The sequence below is a fragment of the Zerene cesonia genome, chromosome 19 (assembly GCF_012273895.1).
Source record: "Zerene cesonia ecotype Mississippi chromosome 19, Zerene_cesonia_1.1, whole genome shotgun sequence".
In the NCBI taxonomy this organism is placed as follows: Eukaryota; Metazoa; Arthropoda; class Insecta; order Lepidoptera; family Pieridae; genus Zerene; species Zerene cesonia.
Window position 1 is genome coordinate 3,588,780 of NC_052120.1, and position 19,580 is coordinate 3,608,359.

Genomic DNA, 19,580 nt, shown 5'->3' on the forward strand with positions numbered 1-19,580 from the left:
TACAGAAGAAGACCTTAAATCTTTCCTTTCGAATTTCAATGTACCCACTTAATGCATTAAGATGCATTAGAAGCCGTCTTCATCTAGAAAAGGTGAGCAGACGACGATACCTTGCAACCGACTGGCTTAGATAAATGGTTTTGCTAACGATCTGTATTTTTTCCTTTGATGTTGTTTATAAAACGGACCATATTCTTACGTAACAAAATAAAACATGTCTCAATAAGACTTACAAAGCGCTTTTGTATGACTCTGAAATCATAAACAGTATTGATGTTTTTTATCTGTCGGATTATCTAATTGAATCTATAATCTATGTACCTATATATTATTTATGTTTATATGTCCGTATTTTTGTTTTATTTATTATTCTATTACAAGAAGTTCACAATTTAGCAAAGATTTTAAAAAGTAATGATAAAATTATCCATTATAAAAGTGTTTCTAACCGACAGGTTGAGCAAAGGTTTCGAACCCATAAATGATCATACCGGATACTGAATATCCTAGATTTTGACGCGCTTTTTGGACTCGCGAATCGATTTGTTGGTGCATATGGATGGATGACGCTGAACACTTACCATCAGGTAACGCGTCTGTTCAGTTGCCTACTATACAATATAAAAATTTATATTTATAACCTCAATATATCATGAATACATAAATTCAATAAAAAGTATAAAAAGAATCATGAGAATTTATTGGTAAAGACAGAACAAATAATTTTCTGAATCATATAATATACTCTAGCTACAACTATCTTGGACTTATAAGGACATATTTAACAGTAATATGTAATCCCGTATTCTTTTCCTTACCGCTACACGGGGCCATGAATCCTATCCTTCATGAATTCCTTTGGATCCTCCACTTACCGAAAGAAAAACAGTAGCATGCTACTAATTTACGCCAATCTACTGTAAATAAATAATTTGGCATAATTTTCTAGGATTCTGAAAGTATGTTGCATTACAATTAAGATTTTATACGTTATAAGAACCCTGTTCTTAAAAGTTTTCTATATTCTTGCAGAAAATCAAATGAAAATCCTTTCTCGGCCGTATTTAAGCATGTATAAATACATTAATAAGTGTGCCCTGGGATAACTTCTTGAATTGTCAATATAATCTAGAAACAAAGAATTGTAAACAGTCCAAATTTAGCAGCCTCCTTACGTTTAATCTGGCTCAATGTAAATTTTACTTAATATTTTCTTCTCACTTAGGTTTACGCTGTGATTCTATATAGGCATAGGAAATGTCGCTCTTAATGCGTTATTGAAATTTGTAAGAATTTATATAAAGATTGATGAACTCTTCTGATATTCAATGTTTCGAGCATATGCACTGAAAATAAGACGTGTTTCGAACAATATGGGTATTCTCTCTTCGGATGTACGTGTGTAAAATCCTTGTCCCTTTAAACAAAGGCACCTTTAGCTTTGCCACGATACGTGGCAACCGTCATCGTCATCGCGCTATATGACGTGCATTTTACTACAAAGCAAAAGCAAGACAACATTCAACGGTTTTCCACTAACGAAGTAAGCTGTAAATAGAGCTAGTAATATAGATAGGTATTCAAAAGAATTTACCAAGACGAGAGTTTTAAATGCAACATATAGTAAGTTCGTGTGTTCGATTTTATGCGAGTGTTATACATTAACAAATTTCAATATTTACGTTTCGTCGAATACACAATTATATTAATATTGATAATTTAGAAACGGTAAATTATAATTCAATACATTTTCTTGATTTTCAATTTCGAATGTTCTTTTTTTAACAACGAAAACCAACATAGAACGCGCGAACGATTTGGTAGAGCCAAACTATTTTGTAAACTGTCGTAGAGCTATAATCTAAAAAGATTAAAAACCATGATTAAAACAGGCAAGAGACACAAGAGTCTTGGGTCACAGACTTAAAAATATAGTCTTATCTATTAAGTAATTGAATGCCATAGAAAAATATTTATTTAAGATTCTACATGAATCTTGTGAAAATGATAAATGAATAATAAATAAATGAAAATAAAAACCATCCAAACCAAATTAATAAACAAACAGAACGTCCTTGCGTACCAACTTAGATAATTGCAGTTTATAAGAAGGATATTTAAAAATACCTCTCGTATGACGTCCACTTTCTCACTTTTCTATAATATATTCTCATCTAAATAATTAAATAATAACTTACGTTTATTTTTTCCTATTATTTTAACTGACAAAATATGTAGGTACTATCAATTTAAATAAATGTATGGGAATGTGCCAACCTGCGCTGATATTCAAATACCCTTCTCAACCAACAAACAAAAAATTTACTTACAAATTCAAAAAAAAAAATGTACAAAATAATATTTAAAACATAGTGCACGAAGCGGAGATAAGCACTAGTGCAGTCTCTAATCCATCACTTACATAGCACGATGCATTGGCAAAAGACCCACAAAACCGTAGCTTTCACGTCCAAGACTGCCAGCTTACGGGCTTACAGACTATTTCCTTTCTGGCTGTTATAAAATATCAATATAAGACCTAATTTCATAATATGCAGTCAAAAACGCACTAGATGACTGAAGTCTAAAGCAACAATGCAGTCATTGAAAACCAGCTTTGTGCCATGACCCTTGCAAGTAGAATTGTTAGCAATAGCCTCATAATTACCTTGTGAAGGGTGAGTGATCGACAGATCTCTAATTTATACGGGATTCATATTTTTACGTTACTATTTACGTTAGATGTTCCCTGCCTTTTTGTTCTATTTTTAACGGACTTCCCCATAAATCGGATTAAAAAATTTGTTTCGTTCTTCTCCTTAGTAATAATTCACTACATCATTTTGTATAAACTTCTTAAATTACACAATAACACAATCCTAAAAAGGTATAGGTAAGCTACAAAATTTCAAAAAGTAGGTCAGCAAATATTCATTAGATATTTAAATTTAATAGAAATCATTTTACGATCTGCATACTCAATGGTGGCAACTCTCGTCACAGTTACTGAGATTAACCTATACAAACAGAAAAATACTGCAATAGAGGACTTTGTTTAATATTATGCATATAGTTGGGTCCCGTTTGTGGCTAGCTCGTAGTAAATCGTATTGGTGGAACACGAAACTTTATTATGTTACGTCAAGCGTAGTCCCGAAAAATAGACTTGGAAATAGATTTCCAACTACAGATAACATATTTTCGCATGCCGATTCGAAATCATAGCTTTATTCAATCCTAAAACTTACCTAACCGTTGTTTTTTCTTCATGTAGATATTGCAAAAACGATTCATCAAATGCTTTTTTTATTATTTTAGTCAAAGCACAGGCTGTATATAATACACTCACTATCAAAGTTTGATCAAAATATTACTGGTTAAAATTGAATGCATGAAAGAATGCAAAACAAAAGAATATTTTAACTGATTTTGTGATATAGAAACGGTTTTGTGATAAAATTATACACAGTAATAGGTGTTGTTTTTATTCTGAAAAAAAATTACATACATACCTTACTTGTGTCTTGTGTCTAATTTGTATCATAAGTAAATAACTGAGTATACATATTTACGACAGTAGGCATATAATGCACTGCACTAGCGGTCCGCCCCGGCTTCGCCCGTGATACCCAAATGGGTATAGGTACCTATAGCCTATACCACTCAGGCATCAAAAGATGAAAATATGTTAGAAATCGGTCGAGTAAATCCTGACGTAAACTCTTCAGCTTAAAATTATAAGCATATGCCCTCTACTAGACTAGAATGCATCCATCACTTTTGATCTATCGTAGGTACAAGACAGCCAGCCTTATTTTTGTATGGTCGTGACGCGGATATCTAATCCGTGCTACTTACTATAAACTCAGATATAACTTTAGCGATTGTATTAAAAGTCCTATGTTTATTGAAAAGAGTCGAAGTAAGCAAGTATATACATCTGATTCAATCGTCGAACGAGTTCATCATTACGCGGACGTCGTGCGCTATAAACAATACGGGGTGTAGAATTAAATTATGATCATCCCTTTGGTACACGATCTCATGATATTAAAACCATAATAGTTATCTTTTGAGTGAGGGTTGGTTGCGCAATTACGATGAACGTTGGGGTGGGGTACTTACGTCGCTGTAGGCGTATGGTCCCTCGCTGCCTGATTGTCTCCCCTAGGCCCATACTGCGTGTCAAATTAGCCAAATTTATGCAACTGCTCTTACAAGCGTACCCTGCGCTAAATAGTACATCAAACGTCATCATTTAAAAAGGGTGCTAGCATTTTAATAATCATAATAATAACAGTTATAAATGAAAAATATACAAAAAGTATATTTTACTGAATTTTAAATTGGACTTAAAGCAATGTTCATATGGTAATGGAAATGTCAATAAATACTGGTACACACAAGTACCATGAATAACGACACTATACAATAATTTAATATGTTAATTATTACTTGCATGCTTATGATAATATAATTCACAATACGCTCAATTATTTGTTGCAATTCAATTATAATATATTTAACTTTAGATTCATTAAAAGTAAATTGTATTGAATCGAGACTGCTGTATCTAACTTATGGCACTGAACCTATCAGAAAGATAGGTAATAGGCTACAAAACCCCTTCGCTAAGATCTAAAATAAGTATAAATTAATTAAAATTCTAAATATCTAAACTGATTTTATAATTAATGTAGATTTTTAGGTTACCTCATAGTTGCCTGCGATTTTCAAACAGATAGATATCCAAAAGTAGAAAAACCGACTTACATTGATTAGATATCATTAACGCCCCTTTGAAACGTGCTTTGGCTTTTTAGAAATAAAATTTAAAGGCGGCACTGAAGCTTTCGTTTTGACGTCAGAGATGTAATTACTGCGGTTACCGTTTGTATGATTTGAATTCATTTTTTATTAAGCAAACGAATCGAAGCAAAGATACAGAAACCTTGTTTATTGTTATGGTACAGGTCTTCAGAACGTATTTATACAATGCAACCTACATTATATAAATACAACACGAGATAAGATTTACATCAGCTCTAAAAATGTAAAAGATGGATCAATTAACGTTTTCAACGATTTGCCTACCTAGATTTTATATACAACACAAGATAAGATTTACATCAGCTCTATCATAATGTATATAAGCTGTAGCAGATTTATTTGCAAATATCGCATTTGTCATCAAAAGAAGCAAATACTACTTTTAAAATATATATTAGCATACACTTTCACTCACACTTTACATTTATTGCTCATAGTTGAGAGGACAATAGGGGACATAAACAAGAGCTTTTGCCACGATATAATATTTCCCGTCCCCTTGAAACAACAAAATATATGACTAGCCGGCGGCGGTGCATAAAAAGCAATGAAAGCATTTTCACATGAGCAGTATTCATTCTGTTACTCCCCTATAATACCCTGAGGAATTCCAAATAGTATCACTTCTTCGCCAGACCCTAATAATGCCATGGGGAAAGAACCGCGAAATTGTTTTCCGTGCACCCTCGCTTCAAATTGTTTTTTGAATGAATTTTAGATTCTTATCCGTCATTTTATGCACTTTTGCTGATCAAAGGGTTTTAGATAAGATTTTGATTCACATTTATACTCAATTCAAATTTTCAATATATAAATGAAATTTGTATATTTTCTACATACAAAGAACATAACAGTCCTGTAGTAAATAATTTAAATTGCAATTAAGAAATACTATGTATGTGTTTTCGACAATTTACAAAGTGAACATATATCTCACTAGGCTATATATGCCGATAATAATGAAGATAATTATTGCTCCTTCTACCAAAAACAAAAACTAATTTAAAAAACTGTTTTAAAACAGTGAACGTAATTTGTAGACAAATAAAAGAATGCTTTGTGTTTGATAAAAGAATGTTTATTTCACACCACATCAATTTAAAAATCCAATAAAAATAAAGATTAAGAAGTATAATAATGTGGACCTTAATCAGTGTGGTGACACAGGGGTATCTACGCAGCATGTGCATAATTGTGTATCTTTCAAAATTTAAAATCCTTTCGTAAAAACTCAGGCGGAGCTGTAGTTACCTAAAACAATATTAAAATAAATTAGTAGCATACATTTTAAATCAACGTAAAACTCGAGAACGGTTTCTGATAAGGCATAAGCACAAGGCACAAGTAAAGTTCGGTTTTTCTCAACATAATAGAGAAAACCCGTACCACGCGTGAAGCCAGGGCGGTAGCGGAGTGCAAAATAAATTTGCTTGAAATGACTACCTTAAATAAATAGAATAAGACTAGTCATCATTACAAATTGTACATTACTTGCCGATTTGAGTATACGAACAGAATTGAGATTTTTCTTAAATATTTCTCCACATTTAAAAGATGCATTCGATGAAAATACCCGACAATATTCAAGTTTTTACTTTCACATTTTCGTAAAACTCAGAATAACTGGCATAATCGACCGGCATGTCCGGTTCAAATGAAATAATTAAATAGTACATTAATGAATCTCTTAATATCACAATATTACATTCAATTGTAAAGTATGAAAGTGTATGTATTTATTACCATTTCTCTAATAATTATGGTCAGAAAAAATATTCACTTTTCCTGTAGAAAATTTGAATTTAATATTGTATACTTACAAATGTTTAGAAAATTACATTTCTTCATATAGTGAAATGCCAAGTATTACAATTAAAAATGTCATGTCTAAACCATAAAAACCACCTTTTAAAGATTAAAATTTAAGGATTTGGATTTAAGTTTTAATTTACAAAAATTGTATTATGGATTTTGGGTATACTCGTAAATTAAAATTAGTGGAACGGTATCGAGAATATAATATGACCTGTATATTTAAGTCCAAAGCGCTTCACTTGGGAGTAAAGGCGAACAAAGAATTCATATTCCAGTGAGCTACAAACATTTTTTAAAAATTCTTAGCAGTGCAACGTTCCAAAATGACTTACAAAAGTGTTTCGAATTTCATACTCGATTTATATTTTATGGAGAGGACTTTACAACATCCTTGTTTGTCTGAAATAACTAATGAGTGAGTAATTTATATACTACATCATTACGTCCAGCAAATTCTGGGTATGTGTTACTGCCGGCTTTCAACTTATACATATAATAATCTCTATATATATAAAATTCACGTGTCACAATGTCAGTTACCATACTCCTCCGAAATGGGTGAACCGATTTTTATGAAATTTTTTGTGCATATCGGGTAGGTCTGAGAATCGGCCAATATCTATTTTTCATACCCCTAAAGGATAAGCGGAAGGCAAAACAGAGTTTACCGAGTCAGCTAGTAATTAATAAGAATGTTGATTGACATTACATACTTTATAAGCAAATCAATTTCATAAACGCTAAAGTTATCAGCCATTTTCATGACTTTAAAAGGGTGGATTTGACTCTGTTGCCACAAAGTTTCGAATGAGTTATCAAGGTCAAGTGCGTATAAGCATTACAAGTGTTGTTTTAAAATATGACAAGGGCCGATAAATTATTACAAAATATATTGAAACTTTCTCACCACTTCATCTCTGTGCTTTGATTAATTATTGAAAGAGAAAGTGGATTGTTGAAATTTTAAAACATAATCATTACCTAATACCTATATAGATTTGCCAATGTAATAAATAAGAATGTGTTATGTTTGTTTGTTCATCTTTCCTTCGCATGGTAGCAGAAAAATTTTGTTTTATGATTTTCGCGTTTGGAGATATACAGGAGGCTAGAGAGTGTATGTCACTTTAATTAGCGCGATGAAACATTGCATTCCCATTAATTTATTTTAACCACGTGTGCGAAGCCTCCGGCGGAAAGCTAGTAGCGAATTAATTTATTAGAAAGAAAACAAAAGAAGACTCCTACTGAGTTTTGGTTCATTATTCTAAATGAATAAAACGATCATTTAACAAACTTATCAAAAATGTTGTCTAGTATCATATACCAACCATAATTCAATCAAAATTGCCTAACCTGCCTTTTGTATTCTAGTTTTGCAGCAAATAAAGTAGATATTATCATCCCTCGATATCATAGAATAACAGCCTATTAGCCTCCACCATTTGACATAAGTTCTATTCACGTTAATTCTTAATAGACTATAGTTTATGTTATCTGTTAAATATATAATAGTTTAAGGAATTAATGAAATTAGAAATGATTTAACAATTATATCTTTTGAATACGTTTTCATGCTAGCATAATCATCCGTAGGTATATTCTTGAATGAGTTGAATCTTTGCTTAGTCTTTATGTTTAATCAGATAATAGTGTTATCTTAGTACGATAAAAACTTATTACCCTTTAAACAAGCATATCTATTTAAGAGAATCAGATTAAATGTTGCTTTAAAACAAATCAGTCAGGAAAACAGTTTTGTGAGTAATTATTTCATTTAAATTTATTTCGCAGTTAAAGTGACTGTTTTCAGAGACGAAAGACTAGGTAACAGTTAGGTACAAATTCTCTATATAAGTATAAAGTAAACATTTCGGAGTATGCATCAAAGTAAGTTGTTCTAATTATAGTGTTTTTTATTATTAATTGCGCTGCGTATTGCGGAATAAACATTATTTTCCTTATTGTCTTCTTTACCTTTACTTTGAACCACCAGCATACCCCGGCTCTGAGAGACTGTTTTTTTTAATTATCCTAGCTGTAACCCGGCTATAAGTATCGTCACTCGTGTGGTACTCAAGTAAAAAGTAGCCTATGTGCTAATCCAGACTATTAAAAATAAATAAATAAATAAATTTTGTAGCATAATTGTCCAGTGTAAAAATCCAGGAGACAAAACCAAAGAATATCAAGAATCATTAATATCTATTTCGCCGTTCTTAAGATAGAAATGAGTTATCTAACCCGACTTTTTGTTATACCTATGCCCACAAATAAAATAACAGTAATCAGACTATATATCCATCACATATAATTCAAATAGAGCAATTGCTATGCAATGCATAATGAGGATGTTTTGTAGAACCTAAGGAGTAGTAAAAATTATTAGTATTTATTTTTCTGATTGTCTGATTGTCAGTTTCTCTGTTTACCAATATTAGATTCAACTATAAAAATATATTTAGGGGTGGCTTATCTATCTAAGATACAAAAATAAATTTGCAAATATGTCATTAAAGAGGTGCCATTGGATAAGTGGTTAAAAATTCTAAATAGGGACCAAATGAAAACATTTCCCTATCAAACAAAAAGAATCAACACACAGCACATCCGGAGCTATCGAGTAACAAAGCCAAAAATACAGTGGAATTGAGGACCTCCTACGTTTTTGGGATGTGATTTGAAATATAGGTTTCTAAGTAGGATTTTTGCTAAAATAGTTGATGAGATATACGCATCTAAATACGTCATAGTGCCTCTTCTTCGAAAATCCACAGAGTAGAAAATTTTGTAGTCCACGAGGGCAAAATGTTTGTAAATCAATAAGAATATAATCCATAATTTTGTCCAAAACAAAGTAAGATTTGAATATATCTACTCATACAAGTATTTGTTTTTATATTCCGATGACGATGAGATACTAGTATAGTTCTGTGGGATAGTATTATGTTATCTGTGGGAGGAGGTTCCTATAATATGATACCTACGTGTACCTAGGATTCGATTAGAAATAAGAACAAATTTCTTACCACTAAATATATATTTAAATATATCTAGCTACTTATCTAAGTAGCTAGATATATTTAGTGGTTTAACTCTGAGAATCCTGAAAGAAAAACTAACTAGGTATTCAAGGAAATAAATTTTTAACTCATTTGAGCCTTAAGTCTACACAATTACCAAACACTCAATAGTGATAACGAGATATATAACTCTTCAAAAGAATAATTGAATTCTTATCGCATATTCGCGTCACCTCCTAGCTCAAGGCAGCAGAAGTGTAAATTGTAAAAAACAAAAATAATAATAATATCGTAGAATGAAACCAATTGGAATAAGAAATTTAAGAACATAGTAAGATTTTTAATTAATATTTAAAAATCGTACTATGATCTTTTGATAACCCATAACTGCCTATATAATTTACGACCTATATTACGACCTACGATTTTCAAAACCGTTTTCACCCTTAAAATCTCAGCCCTCCCACTTCCTGTTCACGGAACGCTCCTGAAAATTTTTAAAATAACTATATTCAATTTATTTTATTTTTCAGAATAGCCAGCTCTCAGGATGAGTGTCGTCAAAGTGGAACAAGGAATGTTGAAAGGAGCTGTTTGTATCGCAGACGCTGAGAATTATTATGCGTATAAAGGCATTCCGTATGCAAAGCCACCTATCGGTAAATTAAGATTCAAGGTACGTAAAATGTACTGTAACGTGTAGTCGTCTACTAGATGTGTAACCGAACCTAGTTATGTAAGATTAAATAAAATAGGCATTGGTACTAAAGTTAATTCTTGGGAAGTGAGTGAATTTCGGCAGAGCAATCCGATCATGTAAGAACTACTTTCTGTTAACTTAACCGTGATGATGAGATTTGATAGTTTTCAACTCTAGCCATGAACACTCGCAAATCTATGTAATAAGAAGGATCTATGTAATAATATGTAGTAAGGAGGTAGTATCTATCTATTATCTAGACTTGGCTGGCACCGACTTCGAATAGATGAATGAGTAGGGCTTGTAATAATTTTATTAATTTATTTTTGTCTATTGAGTGGTTCGAAGTGGGTAAAATTTTTGGTAAAAAACAATTATTTTTACCTTTTTAGTGCAAAACAAATATTAACTTAACCACTTTCAATGCGGATTATCGCTGTCAAATACCGTATTACAATACAATTTATGTAGGAACTATTAATTAATTCACATGTAGTAGGCTAAGCAATACCTTTTTTTCATCAATCTGTTTTTTGCCTCATTTACTTAAGTAACGCAGCGTTTGCATGAAGACAACTGATTATTTATAGAATTATCTGAGGATATAATAGTATGCTTATAAATAAATCCAGTCTGAGCTGTTTGAGTATGGGCTGGGCGTCGGAAGCCAACCCTGGGTGAAGCAGCCATGTCCTGATGGAATTTAGAAAAGGCTTTCATTGTTACATCAATTTACTAAATTTCGCGTCTTTGCTGATCACCGTTGAAGAGTTCCCTCACTGGAATATTAATTAATATTTTGTGGTAGCCAGTCAATTTACTATTTTAATTTAAATCATATCGATAACCACAATTGAACTAAAAAATAAATAAGCAACGAATGTAAACAATTGCATTCGGCCATTTTGAATGAAAAATTGGAATTTTCCTTAGAGATTGCTATCCAGAAATACTGGTCCGCTGGAGTATGCAATAAATTAGTTGGCTGTCAATTTCTGCAGTTGAGTACACCGTCCGAAATATAAATTTTCGTAAAAAATTGTAGCATTTCAATGTTTCCGTTTTTCATAAAGAAATTTCTCTCTCAAACGCTTCGTGCCGGATCGTATTCGAACAAACACTTTAAAGCTTATTTCTAAAGACGTTAAACCAAATAAAAAAATTGCGTGTTGTATTCTTAATAATGTATTAAATTAAACAAAAATCTTTTTATAGGCACCAGAGCCACCTGATTCATGGGACGGCGTTCGTGACGCATTAGAACATGGGCCAGTTTGTCCACAATACAATGAGCGTCTCCAAAGAATTGATATGGGCAGTGAAGACTGCCTTTTCCTAAATGTATATACAAAAACGCTTCAGCCCGAAAAAAAGCTCCCAGTTATGGTTTGGATACACGGAGGAGCCTTCTATACCGGCTCTGGTAACTCCGATTATTACGGACCGGAATTTTTCATGCAGCATAATGTTGTTTTAGTTACATTCAATTATAGATTAGAAGTATTTGGCTTTCTGTGCCTAGATAACGAGGAAGTACCCGGAAACGCAGGTTTGAAAGATCAAGTTGCAGCTTTAACGTGGGTCAAAAAAAATATATGTTCGTTTGGAGGGGATCCAGAAAATATAACAATATTTGGATGCAGCGCTGGGGCTTCATCTACATCATATCACATGATTTCTGAAATGAGCCAGGGTCTCTTTAATAAAGCGATCTGCCAAAGCGGCGTTTGTCTTAATGATTGGAGCTATAATATTTATGCTAGACAAAGAGCGCTCCAATTAGGAAAATTACTGGGGAAAGATACAAAAGACGTGAATGAGCTTTTGCAATTTCTTAGAGGTGTTCCATCAGAATCTTTAATAAACGTTAAATTACCTACAGTGGTCGCCGAATATCCAGATATATCGGACGTTATGACCTTTTCACCAGTTATTGAAAACCCCAATTTAAAGGTAGAAAAATTTATAAGCGATGCTCCGATAAACTTAGTGAAGAAAGGAAAAATTTCAAAAATACCAATAATGTTGGGATATACATCTGGAGAAGGAATAGAGATATGTCGAAATTTCGTTGACTCTGTATCGTTTTTTTCAAAGACAGGGATGGTATTACCTAGAGAACTTAAATTAAATACACCGCTTGGAGTTATAAAGCAAATGGATGAAAAAGTTCGTCACCATTACTTTGGCAACAAAACTTTGTCATTAGATATTCTTCAAAATTTAGTTAATTTACACACAGACAGTGTATTCTCGTATAATATTAGAAGATTTGCCCGCTACCATTTTATAAATTCTTTAATGCCAGTATACTTTTACAAATTCACGACAGAAACTGAAAGGAATCATACCAAGAAAAGCTATAAAATGGACCAAGTTGGCGGCGTCTGTCATGCAGATGATCTGCCTTACCTATTCAATATAAAGTGCTTGAAGATTCCTTTAACTGAAAATTCAAAGTTAGCTGTAGAGCAAGTTGTAAAACTATGGGTTAATTTTGCGTCATGCGGGTAAGAATATTTTTACTTTTATGTCTAATAACAAAATTTAAGATCAAACAAAAGACAAATAGGAATAAATATAATATAATATTACATGTTTTATACAATATATATATTCCTCGAAAAAATTAATTAAAGAAAATAAATATCAATTATACCTACTAATAACATCTGACACTTAAAACCATCTATATTAATTAAAGTATAAATTAACATATAAATATTAATAGATACTGGATAATTCAATAGATACTCGTAACTACCTAATATTTTTATCCTTTGAAATGTGAGCCTACATTTATATTCAGTTTTTACATCTATCCAGAAATATATTTAACGAGTATGAAAGCATTTAATTTACTTATAAAAAAAAATGTTTTCATTCACTTGTCTGTGTCGATTAAAACATGCCTTTCGGCGCTCAAATTTTTCTTTCCTATTTACTCAGCTGGTGCGCTGTAATAAAGCATCTCTAGAAGGTATCCAGTACAAAATTACAGTAGATAAATATAGATGCATTATATTACTATGACAAATTATCAGATACTGCTGGAATCATATATTAGTACTTAACACCTTGAAACAAATCGGACACACGTTATAGGACACATATGCTTATGTCACAAGGAACCAAATACCAACCAAAATCAATATAATCCGTCGAGTACAATTATAAAACACATTATGAATTATCCTACACGATGTTTCTCACTGAAAGATGAATTTAGTTTTGTTTCATTATAAAAATAACATATCATAACATATAAAAGTTTATAAATTTTCAGTGCATTATTTATGTATCTAAAACAATACAATTTTTTTTAACTAAGTATTTATCATTTACTATAAACTTATTTTAAGAAATAATTACTCGGTAGGTACAATAACACAAGTTAGCTGGTATCAGTTACAACTTGTTTCCTCTTATTGCATAGGTTTTTTTTTTTTTTTGTATAACAAATTTTCCACTAAATAAGGATCTACTTGGCTTTCGTTTGCGATAAAAATAGAGTACAAATGTCCCCTGTGTGATATGGTGAATATTGCATATTACTGCAAGGTATTACAAGCATGTCGCGTATTCCTACCAATACATATACATTAATAACACTGAATGGGCCAAGAAGGCAATCACTACTTACAAATTTACAGTTTTTCTCACCATTGCAAAACCAAGATGGGACAATTTAGGCAACCTATAACCTTTTTATCATATGATTTTTATATGTCCAGTCTCGCTGTTTAGAAGGGAAACAAAACACCGACTTACAATATACATATTTTTTAGAAACCCTACTGCAAACTTCAGCAATGTTGAATGGAAACCGTTCACAGAAGAAGACAAATATTGCTTCATCATCGACAGGACACTCAAGTGCGATTTGAACGTCAATGAAGACAACATGAGGCTATGGGATGAACTATACGGTGAAAAGTTAATTAAAATAGAGAAGTAGTCAAAACGTGTTGTGGCTTTATAAGTAGGTAATTATTTATACAGGTGAACTCATAGTTACTATTAGAACCAAAAAATACGGGTGATAACAATTAGTTACGAAATAGGCGACGATAGATAATAATAAAACATTTATTTGGAATTCTTTTTTTTATTTATTTTAGATGGTTATAAACGCTATCAGCTAAACGCTGGTCCCTTTTGTTATACGAATTCATAATTACTTTAGCATGAAAATATCTCGACAGTTATATTGTATACTGTAAATAAAACATCTAGTACACGATCTACTCAGAAAGAAATAAATATGGACAAAGATCCGTAGTTATAAACCAGGATATAAAATAAACAAAACAAAAAATGTGACGCTATGTGCATTGTGCAAAAGATCTTGAGTTCTTGCATTATCCCGTTCACGACGCTGATATTTCTGCCAAGAAGCTTTTGTTAGAGGCCTGCGAAGATTGAAAATTTAGTCTGCGTTTAAAGATCAACAATAATATGTCAAAAAGCCTGAATTTTCGTAGTTGCACTATATTATATATATGTATATACTACTTTGGAGTGATTGTGGATGAAACTCAATCGTATTTAACGTTGAAAATTTGTCATCTTTTCTAAGTAAATGTTGTAAGTGATGCACAACGTAATCTAGTCCTAAACTCTTAGTTGACGCCACACGCTTTTTTTTTTTGTTCATAATAAAAATTACTTCGTTTCCATTGGTGGAAAGTACAAAAATGAAAAGGAAAAAAATGCGACGGCGGAGACATTTAGCGTTTCTACCCCTTTTTGACTCCTTTGCGTTGAGTTTATATTTTTGGATTCCATTCCAATCTGTATAGCATTCGTGAAATCTTTTGATACTATTGCTTATTGTTTTTCTCAAATCATAATTTCATCCGCCTTTTTAATCTTAAAGTATTACTTTGTTAAAAGTTGATATCTCAATAGGCCGCTGACCAATGGGTCAAAACAATGGCTTAAGAGTACCTATATAAATAATTTATATATAATTTTTAAGCAATGGAATTCTGAATATCGTGTATTGTTTAACCCCCTGACCACAGCCGAGAGCGACGTGGATATCGGCAAGCTTTTAAAAAATCGTGGGATTACACAATACAACAATTTCCTGGTGGTAATGGTGGTAAATATGTTAGAATAATGATACCTTGTTCTCAGAATGCACTTGTTTCGAGGCAATACTTTCTGAAAAGGGTATTTTAATGGTTGCTTAACTAATTCTCTAAATTGGTCCACAGCTAACACCACCATTTAACTAAATGGAACAAAACTAATAATTGGCACAAATTAAAATTAAAATGATGACATACTTTAATCTCATAAAAACGATTAATCGTTACCCCGTAAATTATGGTATATCCTGACTGAAAACGTCAGGATTAGTTTTATGTTCCTACTATTAATATAATTTTGTTTTTTAAATTAACCTATTACCTTACGTATTTTATTAGGGATGATTAGGGAACCTCTTTATAGAGAGAATAATATTCACGAGTGTTATAAAGAAACTCAGAATAAATTAAAATGCATCGCCTAATTTTTATATATTTTGCTGCACAGTATGAGTTTTGAAGAAACACTCCGTATGAGTGTGAAGCTGTTACCGTGTTAAAACGTCAAGTCCGCGCGATTATTCGTACGCGGACTTGAATAGTAGCACGATTCGATATCTGTCAGTTTTAAGACCTCAAAAATGCGAATGTGGTATTTTGTAATAAAACAATCAATATAAGGAATGACTCTTATAATTATTTTACATCTATATTTCACGTTTATCATGTAAGGTAGTGTAACTGACATCATATAACTTAGTGAATCTTTACCAATATTATAGCTATACGGCTGCAAACAGCTATAAAATTTTCTTTAAACTGAAAGATTAGCAGTTCCTATATTCTATTCATTTATTTGGATGACAGTATAAATAATTACAAAAGAGCTGATCTAAATATCTTTAGTTTTTAAATTTCTTTTTAAAAAAAGAACCATATCTAAACATATGATGTTGAAATGAAATGGTCCATAAATTATATGTAGATTAGAAAGTTGTAGAATAGTTTAAACACAAAATTTTTGAAAATTATATTGCGTTAATGTGATATTAAATAATGAATAATATTGTGTATCAACATATAACTCACACTCTAAATAAACACAAGACACCATCACCCACATTCACAACTCATTTTACAGAAAATATAACTTTGTAAACTCGTGATTTAGTTTCAATTTATTGATCTGTAATTAATGAATGTGAATTAAAGAGAGGCTTCTAAATATTGGATTATGTTTATATTTCAATTAACGTAAGTATAGTGTTAATACTATTTGGAACTCTTTAGTTATTATTTCAGGCTGTTTTAAACGGACAGAATTGAATAAGCACAAATATGAATATGGAAAGGAAGATCATCTTGTCTTAATTACTATGTATAAAAATATTAAAATTTATAACTTGTTGCCTTATATAAAAGTTTATTTAAGACAGATGAAATCAACCATGCGATTGAAAGTACAAAGAATTATGAGAAATATATTATAAAAACTTTTGAAATTATAAAAGCTTCTGAAATTAAACCATGTATATTTCTTAACTTACTTTATTCCAGTTTAAAAAATACATTAACATAGGTTGATTTCCTGTCTTTATGACATTACGTCGAATTGGACTTTCTTGTTGTCTTTACAAATACAGTATGAATTATTTATGGGGCATTTTTTGAATCTTCAACCGCTTAGTACAAACTAAAATGTGACATATAGAACTAACAATGAATTCTCATTTATGCACTTAAATTATTATATTTGTTTCTTAAGAAATTTTGAAACAATGAAGTGCGCAAAAACTAAGCAATTAAAATTGCAAACCAATAATTCAGATATATCAAAACAAATTGTATTATAATATCAGATTAAGTATGAATTCATATACAGAAAAAAGATATATAATCCACGATAGAAGATTCTCAAAATGGCCGTCAACGCACACACACCGCCTTTGCGCGAGGAGATTTCAAATCAGCAACATACGCATCATTCCATCCTTGTCTTTTTTGTAAAGAAAGACCAAGACAGAATTCCCGCATACAACTCTCCCATTATAAATGTTGCGTTAGTATCGCCCAGCGCGGGAATTGCGCGGCGGCTCTCGGCGGCGCTCGCGAGAGCGAGAGCGGCGGCGGCGTTCGCGCGAGCGAGAGCGAGAGCGGCGACCGCTTTTGCGTCGAGCGTACAGGTATCTGGAAGAAATAAAAACAATTTACACAGTTATGTATATGGACTATTAAAATAATACGGTCCTCATTAACACACACCTAAAAATTAATAAAAATTAAAATATATATATATATATAAAAATTAATTTAAAATATTTAATTAAGTTAGTGGAAACCAGTATCAGTACACTAGTTTGCATGAGCAATAGATTGAAGGATATAACATTTAAGAATATAAGTTAAATAGTATATGAATGTAGTTTACTTTGACAATCTTATACAAATCATTAAATCAATCAAAAAGTACCAAAAAATATTTATCTAAGATATAAATACCTACCTAAAGTAAGTCCAACTAGTTGAAAATAAAAAAAAAACTAAACAAAAAACCAAAACATTTACTTGGAAAAAATTTACACCATTTTGAACATAACTTTTGCAATTTAACGCAATCTAGTAAAAAATAGGCACAACATTAAATATGTAAGGGATCAATCGCGTGTTCCTTGGTAATGGTCAGATTTTTTAAATTTTTTTTCCTCATGTCTATATGGTATAGTCAGGTATAGTCAATGTCTATATGGTATAGTCAGGCCAATTAAGCCTGACTATACCATATAGACATTTATCCGTAAAGCCATAATGGCACAGCTGGGATATTATATAAATGCAGCCACTAAGGTAAAATCTAACTTTCTGCTGGTGAAGCAGTTTTTCAAAGGTGGTGAAATAGTTTTTGAGTATGCTTTTAGTTACAATCTCTGAATACATATTAAAAAGTACCTTCTAAGTTCCCTCGAAATAGGTTTCAGATGCATGAAGTTACAAAATCCACTGCGAGTGCACTCCCCCATTTCGTACTGACGACAGCACGCTTCGCGGAAGTCTGTGACCGGCGAAAGTTCCGCGTACACCGGCCTTCCACCAAACCAACGATTGTTCAAGTCGTTCACTGCTTTCTCTGCATCTTCTTCGCGTCGGAACTTAAATTGTAATATTAAATCATTATTGTTTGCCATTACATTAAAATACTTTTCTTTTTGAGATTTTTTTAATTTCATTTCTTAAACTTCCAATTCGTGTTAAACACTTGTTTAGGAACAAACTTACATCAATATGTTACAGAATTGCTGTCAATATGTTGCAAGCAACATTGCATGTTATAGAGTTGATAATGGAATTGGTGGATTGAAACAAGAAAAATTTGAGTTATAGAGTTTTTGACTTAGATATTTTTAGAGATTTGACTCATAGATGGATAAAACCTACCTTAATATAAACATTTCCTACTAAGTGATCTCCCAGATTGTCACAAACATTCATTTCTTCAATTTCCCCATATTTATCCTCACACTCAACAAATACATCTTCGAAGAAATTGTCATAGTGCTCCTGCATCTCTTCATCTGACACATTAGCTACAACCACTGGAATAAAATATTTAAAATAAAATGTTTGAAAATTTAATCTCGAATGGAATTATTTTGTAATTTGACTATGCAAATAACTAAGACTATGTATCAGCAAAGTATGCATTAGAAGTAATATATGAATGTGTTAACTAATCTCAAATATGTGAGCAGACACACAACTGAATTGGATATATTTGTATTATTTAGTTGTTTATTTTGTAGTCAGATTACAAACTTTTTTAGACAAAATATATCTTATGCAACAGCAGGATATTGTGGGCAATCCTCACACATAACGCAAAGAGGCTGCCCCTTCCACAGCACTATTTAATACCACCTATGACTTTGAAATGATACTCTAAGGGCAATACACACAAAACTATGGGAAATTTGGGTGTACTGAGTTAGTTGCCCTTGTCTCATTTCATTTTGTTTTGTATTTAAATAAACATTTTTTTCATAATTAAATTAAAACAAAATTCCTACATCTAAATCATGGTAAATGATACTAGACCCAACTTCTCAATTTTCTTAAATTCCTAACTGATCTATGGTCCACCTGATTCATGTATAAACACCTATCCATTGTGTTAATAAGTTT

General features: G+C 31.7%; 2 protein-coding genes across 3 annotated transcripts in view; one reads left to right on the forward strand and one right to left on the reverse strand.

The window, feature by feature from the left end:
• The first annotated feature begins 455 nt into the window (after positions 1-455).
• Positions 456-17,047, forward strand: LOC119834233 (juvenile hormone esterase-like). Of its 2 annotated transcripts, XM_038358566.1 has the most exons (4): positions 456-587; positions 10,202-10,344; positions 11,584-12,878; positions 14,158-17,047. In XM_038358566.1, the coding sequence occupies exons 2-4, from the start codon at positions 10,219-10,221 to the stop codon at positions 14,324-14,326; spliced, it is 1,590 nt and encodes a 529-aa protein (XP_038214494.1). In that variant the 5' UTR covers positions 456-587; positions 10,202-10,218; the 3' UTR covers positions 14,327-17,047. The 2 variants fall into 2 exon arrangements, with proteins under 2 accessions (XP_038214494.1, XP_038214495.1); XM_038358567.1 differs by lacking the exons at positions 456-587; positions 10,202-10,344 and adding an exon at positions 10,385-10,484.
• LOC119834234 (splicing factor U2af 38 kDa subunit) overlaps positions 16,082-19,580 on the reverse strand; it is a 4,480-nt gene continuing 981 nt past the window's right edge. The window contains exons 3-5 of the mRNA XM_038358568.1: positions 18,837-18,994; positions 18,351-18,550; positions 16,082-17,591 (exon numbers count right to left, since the gene is read on the reverse strand). Coding sequence (XP_038214496.1) covers positions 17,465-17,591; positions 18,351-18,550; positions 18,837-18,994 — 485 coding nt within the window. The 3' untranslated portion in view covers positions 16,082-17,464. The remainder of the gene's footprint in view (positions 17,592-18,350; positions 18,551-18,836; positions 18,995-19,580) is intronic.